The sequence below is a fragment of the Condylura cristata genome, unplaced genomic scaffold, assembly GCF_000260355.1.
Source record: "Condylura cristata isolate star-nosed mole 26May11 unplaced genomic scaffold, ConCri1.0 scaffold00003, whole genome shotgun sequence".
In the NCBI taxonomy this organism is placed as follows: domain Eukaryota; kingdom Metazoa; phylum Chordata; class Mammalia; order Eulipotyphla; family Talpidae; genus Condylura; species Condylura cristata.
Genome location: NW_004567104.1, coordinates 73,628,233 through 73,635,120, shown reverse-complemented (window position 1 = coordinate 73,635,120; position 6,888 = coordinate 73,628,233). Strand labels below are relative to the sequence as shown.

The 6,888-nt window shown below is 54.9% G+C and overlaps 1 protein-coding gene across 1 annotated transcript in view; it reads left to right on the top strand.

Annotated features, from left to right (window-relative positions):
- Positions 1–5,566: 5,566 nt before the first annotated feature.
- Positions 5,567–6,888, top strand: part of RCAN1 (regulator of calcineurin 1) — a 9,088-nt gene continuing 7,766 nt past the window's right edge. Inside the window, exon 1 of the mRNA XM_004675364.2 lies at positions 5,567–5,779. Coding sequence (XP_004675421.1) covers positions 5,693–5,779 — 87 coding nt within the window. The 5' untranslated portion in view covers positions 5,567–5,692. The remainder of the gene's footprint in view (positions 5,780–6,888) is intronic.

The window sequence follows — 6,888 nt, the reverse complement described above, 5'->3', positions numbered from 1 at the left end:
GTGAACCCTCTCACCACTCTGCACCTCTGGCCTGTACCCCAGCTCCGTCTGCATAAATAAATACATCTTTAAAACAAAAAAGGCATGGGATTGGGCGGTGGGGAAGAGTGCGCTGGACTGTGGTGATGGCACACGGGTGATCTGGGGATGGGAAGCCCATGGGGATTACAACTGAGATGGAAAAAGGCACAAAATGGTGTAAAAGTAAACAAATATATAATTTTTTAAAAATTGGTTTACAATAGAACCCCAGAATAGTATTACAGGGGGAAAAAAAAGTCAGGCGCGGCCTTGCCAGCGGCTGCTTCAACACAAGAAGCTCCACCGCGGAGCTGTATCCTGGATCCGTGCAGGGGCAGCTTAAAATGCCGCTTCTCCAATTGCTATTTTAAAACTCAGGACTTGCCCCTGAAAGCCCCTGGTCTCAGTCTACTTTCTGATGGGTCAAAAAGGGAATTATGCAGGGCCTGGGGGTGTCACGGAAAGAGTCGCCAAGAAAGTCACTGCCTTTCCTCCTGCATGCCTGTGTGTGCCCTCCTCCCTGGAGAGCCTCCCAGTGTGAGGTGGCCCAGCCCGCACCCTGGCCTGTTAGCAGGTTCTCCCAGGACCAGGGCAGGAGGCAGGGGGCAGGGAGCAGGGCTGTTCTCTGGCCCTCAGCTCTGGAAAGCGGCACTCATACGTGAAGCAGGGAGGTACTTGAGGGCATAGGAAAATGAAAGGCAACCAGGTCCCAGACCCAGGAGCACAAACAGCTCCCACCCCACCCACACCGCTGGACATCAGTTCTCGCCCAAGTTGTCTCTGAAGTCTTGGGCCCAGCCTGGCAAAGGCAGCAAAGCAGAAGTTAAAACCAGTAATTAAAGCAAGGTGGGTCTGGAAAAGGCTAAACTGAAGGGCGCGAACAAGGCGTGATTACAGAGCCGCTCCAAGTAAATGGTGTCTCCTCAATCCGCACGGCTGCTCCCCAAGTTATTAAGGAGAGCTTTGATTTGCCTATGGCTATTTCTCCTCCTTAAATATTGCAAGCAGCGCATTTCCAAGAAGTTACAGAGAGACGGTTAACCTTTATGTACTAAGGAAAGATTGAGGTAATAAGGAAGCGAGTTAATGGGATTTCAAGCACACATGGAATTTAACAAGATGAAATCTTACAAGAACATGACCTCTCTCTCAAGGTACAAATCCGAGCGTGGCCTTCCTCCCCACTTCCCCCATCAATCGGTTATTTTAATCTTACTTCATTTTATTTATTTCTGGTGATTGAAATCTTTCTTTATTCCACCAGAAGCTCTAGCAAAACACGATCAGCCGTGCGCCCAGCATCTTCCACACACACCGTGTGAGCCTCGTGTGTCTTTTATTTAAGGAACTGAAGGGCCTGCCTTATCCCAAAGACAATGTCCATATCTGATCCTAATACGTGCAAAGCGCCAAATGATATTTCAGTACCCCACCCCCGAAAATATCAGCGCGCCTGGGATGTTGTGGTCATTGCCACTCTGGGCCCACAGCTGCAGCGATAGACACTACTGAGAGCTGAAGGTGACTTTCGAGTCAGGTGAGGCTCTCGTTTCAGGCTTAGGGTTCTGAGTCCTCACACTCTGCAGGGGAGAATCAGCCCTCGTGGGGATGCCCTGGGGTGTCCCGGGGAGAGTCCTCAATGCCCATGGGAAGAAAGGTTCTCTGCTCAGCTTTCTGCTGACTGGAGCCCAGGCGCCCACCTGTGGCCCAGCAGAAGTTCTGAGTGATACACTTGACCATCACGAAGAGGCAGACATTTGGGGGTTGAATCACTTTTGTGCTCAAATAGCCTCCAAGTGCTTTTGACCATGAACCTCACTGGTACACGTTTATTTTTTTTAATATTTATTTGTGCATACAGAACTGGGGTGCAGGCCAGAGGTGCAGGGCCGGTGAGAGCAGCCCTCTCCATTCGGGGGGCCGAGGCTGGAAACATCAGAGAAGAATAAAGCTGGCCCAGCGCCACGGAAGCCACAGTGCCACCCGCAGGCGAGACCTGTCCTCGTTCCAGAAAACGGCGCTGCCCCCTCGCGTCTCGGTTTCCTTCCCAGCCACCTGTCTCAGGCCGCCGCCTGCGCCCGCTGCGGCTCTCACCCACGTCCTGGCCCTTCCAGCCCCCGCGGGCAGCGGCCCCGTGGCACATTCTTGGCAGAGCGTAAACTCCCGGGTGTACACTGGGCCCGCTGAGTTCACCCTAACGGGCTTTCGGAAAGCTGCCATGGCAAGGATGGAATTCAACAGAAACCTCAACTTTTCCTCCCCGAAAATAGAAGCAGCTTAATGAAAACACGTCTGCGCCTGGCGTCCGAGGAGGCCAGCGCGCGTTCCAGAGGCGCGTGGGAGTTTTACGGTGTGAACTGGAGGCGGCCACGGGCTCCGCGCGGCTGTTCGGACTCCCGGATCCGCTGACCGCTGCGGCGGCCACGGGCTCCGCGCGGCTGTTCGGACTCCCGGATCCGCTGACCGCTGCGCTGTGCAGCGCGCCCCGAGGGCGGGAAGGGCCGGCACCGGGAAGCGTCGTCTGGCCCCAGGCTGGCCAGGAGGAAGGTGGCTTTTTGAAAACCCTCGCTGTGCTCGCTATTTCCTCTCCGGGGTGGGTGGAGACAGTCGCTCGCTACCTTTGTACAAAGTAAACTCTCGGCTTGTCGGACATGTGGAAATCCAAGTTCACACACAACAAACGCGCAGCCCAAGAGCAGACGGTCGTCGTTACTATTACTGCTGAGGTGACCGGCTGTAAGAGGGACACGGCCCGCACGGCTTCGGCCGCCTGTTACCACGCCATAACCCCACCTCCACCCCCGGGGCGCCCATCACCCCCACCGTGGCTGAAGGTACCCCACCCCCCACCCCCACCCCCGCTGGGGGCCTCAGTTCCCTAGTCCATCCCAGCACTTGCATTGGGTTTTGTCTGTCCTTTGGTTCCTGTGTTGAGTGTCAGCTGTGCACTGACGGGACTCAGAGGTGAGCTGGCGGCTGTTGCCTCTGGGTGCAGGGACAGCTGTGCTCTCTGCGGCCAGCCAGTCGGGGGGCCGCGGCCCCAGGAAGGAGGCGGCACCTCAGGGTGACCCACTTTGAATCCCCTCTCAAGTTGCGGATGCTGGGGCAGCAGGAGCCACCGGCCGAGGGTCCCGTCCTCCCTCCTGGTCTCCGCCCTGGGACACTCTGCGGCCCGTGACGTGCACCAGGCCACCCGGTCCAGCCCCTGTCCCCGCCAGAAAATGGAAGCAGGCGGGTGCCCTGAGTTCCGTTCGGGAGGAGTTAAGACCATCAGCCAAAGACATGTAGAGAATTGCACATCTTGTCAGGCTTTGGGGGGCAGCCCAGGGAAGAGCTATCACTTTCCAGTTATTTCTATGAGCAGAAACGACAGAACAGTCTCCAAACATCTGTTTTGTCCCCATTCATAGAAAGAAGCCGGAGTTGTAACTTTGGGTGAGTTCTGAAAGCGTTGCCTCAAAAGAGCAGGGAAGTCCCAGGGGTGACCCCATAACACCTGAGGCTCCAGGTCAGTGATTTTTGAACAGGAGGAGGAAAGGAAAGAGCAGAGAGAGGAGGGACAGGACCAGAGCTCTGTTCTCCCCTCCTCACTGCTCTGCTCTCCGGCAGGTATGTTACTGGGGGAGGGGCAGCCCAGAACCCCCAAATCTGCCCTCCCTGAATAGGTTCTGCCAGACCCTAGTGCATAAGCCTTTAATGGAAAGAAACTTGAATAGAATTAGTGAGTGATACAGAGAAGGGGAAGAATAAACTTTCCAAATCAAGCACCCAAAGTTACCCATCCCCTCGTGAGCAAATGCCCAGCCAATCAGGGCTGGCTCCAAGCAGGGCCACCGAGGCCCCAGAGCCTGCCACAAAGTCTCAGACACCTCCTGAGGGGCCCCCATAGGACAGGGGCACAAGGGCCCAGCAAGCTGCCCTTGTCGACCTCCATGGGCCTCTCACCCACGTCTGCTTCCGCGGTCCGGGACCAAGAAGCAAGAGCCGCTTCTTCACGTCTCTGCACTCCATGGGCCCCCTCCAGGCCTCTTGTAGCTCCCCATACTTCTTTCTTCCCCAGAGACCTCTCTAGTCTCCCCTCTCCAGTGCCCCCCACCCCCACCCTGGCCACCGGAGTCTTTGGGGTTCTCCAGGGCAGGCTGCAGACTCCTTCCTGGAACAGGCGCTGTGACCCAGTGCCCTGGGTGCTGACACCACCCTCTTGGGGCAGGTGTGTGTGTGTGTGGTGGGGGGTCTAAACTTTCTTTGAACTGATGTATTTAGATTATGCGCTTCGGGGCTTGAGAGTTAGGGGCAAATGGCTTCTCACCTAGCTCTGTGCCTGGCAACAAGGCACCCTGCATGGAAATTCAGCACCGCTGTTCTTCCAAGACGTGGCTTCTCTCCTGAGGAAGGGAAGATACTGTGGGATTTTCCCCCATAGCCCATTTCCCATTTATGACCGGCTGACTCGAGTGATACTGGAGGTTAATTTTCCAGTTGGGGAGCTTAAAGATGTCTTTGTGTGCCCCGACTAGAAGTGCTTTTCTGAACACCTTGAGTGCGTTCAGGTGACAAGACATCGGGTGCCCGCAGGGCCCCGCGCCCAGTGACCCAGGTGGTGAAGTGCGTAGAAGCTCCAGGCGGCCTTCAGGGAGAGCTCTGTCCTTCCCCGGGGCCTCTGCAGCCGGACGCCTTACCTGCAAGCAGCCACCGCCCTGTCCTTTCCCTCTGTCTTCTCCCTTTCCTAGTAAAAACCTGACAAACTCTCAGTCTCTAGGTCTCCCAGCAGGACCTCTTCATGTTTCTTTTCTCAGCTTCAGAGATCGGGGTCTCTGAATGTTCTCCTATCATTGTCTGGGTTCAGGAGCTGCTGGGAAGTGGTCAGAGGCTCACACGCTCCGGTTCCCACATCACAGGAACCAGGTTTTCCAGCGACAGTCCTAGGCCTTCCCCAGCCCTCTGTGGGTGACAAGTGGTGTGGGGACATTCCAGCCAGTGAAGTTCAACTGGGGAAAGAGAGCAGTTTCACACTCGGTCCACTTTTCTCCTTAAAGCAAAACAAAACAGAGTAAGTGACCAAGGCAGATTTCAAAATGTGTTTTCTCTAATACCCCACACGACACTCTGGCTGAGGTTTTCAGGAAATTGCAGGGATCAAACAATTCACTAAGACTTTGGTGTCCAGGTTCCCCGAAGCCTTGAAACTCCCTGGGGGCTAATGACTGTTTACCGCGGACCTTCCTCCCGCTTCTTCTGTAACATTTTCCATCCTGAGAAGGGTCCTCCCATTCAGCCGGTGTCTGAGTGGCTGGCTCCCTGGAATCACTACCAGTGGAAACTATTCTGCAAGAGGGGTTGATAAACGCAGCTGCAGCGCAAACCTCGGCTGTTTTTTCCATCCTCCCCAAGCACAGTTAATTAGCATAGAGAAAATGACTAAGGTGTTGACGTCACCTCTTTCCAGTAGAAACTCACACTCTGTCCCTGTCTGCCTGCAAGCATGCAAAGCCTGACTCAGGAATTTGCTGTCCAAACAGGATGCCGCGGGGAAGCGGTGCCTCCTCCCACCCCCAGCAGGCCGGACCTTATAAACCCCCGCTTCTGGAAGAGCCCACAGCCTTTCCATCCCCGGACCTCACTCGGGGCTTGACTGCCTGGGTCTCTGGCGCTTTCGCTCTCAGAAAGCAACATGCACTTTAGAAACTTCAACTACAGCTTTAGCTCTCTGGTTGCCTGTGTGGCAAACTCTGATATCTTCAGCGAAAGTGAAACCCGGGTAAGCGTCCCAGACGATGTGATTTGGGGGGAGAGTTTTCAAAGCATTCTATGACTCGGGCTGGTATCTGAAGTAGTTAGGGGTCTGAGGCCCTCTTGCAGGTGGGTGGGTGGGTGGTGGGTGGGTTTGGGCTTTGAGAGCGACCCGTCAACCTTAAAAATATCCAAAGATGTTGCCTCGGGAGTGAAACGTAAAGGTCTCGAAAGCATAGGGTGTTTGGAAGTCTCCCGGACTGGCACGGCGATTTGGGTGAAGTCTGTCTGTCCTGTCAGGCTGTAAGTGAGCTCCTGGGAGACAAGTCTTTTCCTGTCGGTCACCAGGTTTCTCTGCGATTCCGGGAGTGCAGAATCACTCGTCTTTATCTTAGCGAGTAGGTGTGTGATAAAGATACTTGTACATTCACGGGCTTGGGAGAATCTCCAGCTAGAGAGTGTTTGCAGCTCTCTCTAGCTGAAGAAAATGCAGCCATAGCAAATAATAAAACCGGATAAATAACTTCAGTGTGGGATTCAGTGTACCTCTGGGAAGGCGGCACTCATGGATGGTAATTAATATAATTAGTCATTTTAATTACTGTGCTTTTATTCTTTATTTGATTAAGATGCCCGGTTTCCTTCCCTCGCTCGCCAACTGATTTTCAGCAGCCTCGTGTAGGATTGACTCCCCAGGGTTCAGTCTGGGGCTGGTGATCGGGTTATCCGACGCTTTCGGCGCAAAGCCACGCCGGACACGTGACGGCTTCTTTTCGCATAAATCAAACAACTCTGCACTCACGTACAATGCGTGTGGGCCAGGATGGCAGGTCTGGAAGGAGAGATTCCCAGCGCTCCTGTGTGTAAAAGTACAGCAGAGCCTCTGCTCCTCGTCAGCCGTGCGTGATGGAGCAGCAGCGGCCGTTCAGCCGCCAGCCCCTCTGGGCAGCGGGGATTAGGCCCACGAGTGTGCAGAGGACGGTGGTGTCCACGGCGTGCCCGCCTCCTGGTGCGTCGGGTGCTCAGCCCTGACTTGCATTCTAAAAATAGCCAGCACCGTCACCTCCCCTGAATTCTGAATCATGACTTCAAAATGAAAGAGCTGGCCGCCCTGCCTGCTGATGAGGTCATGCCCGA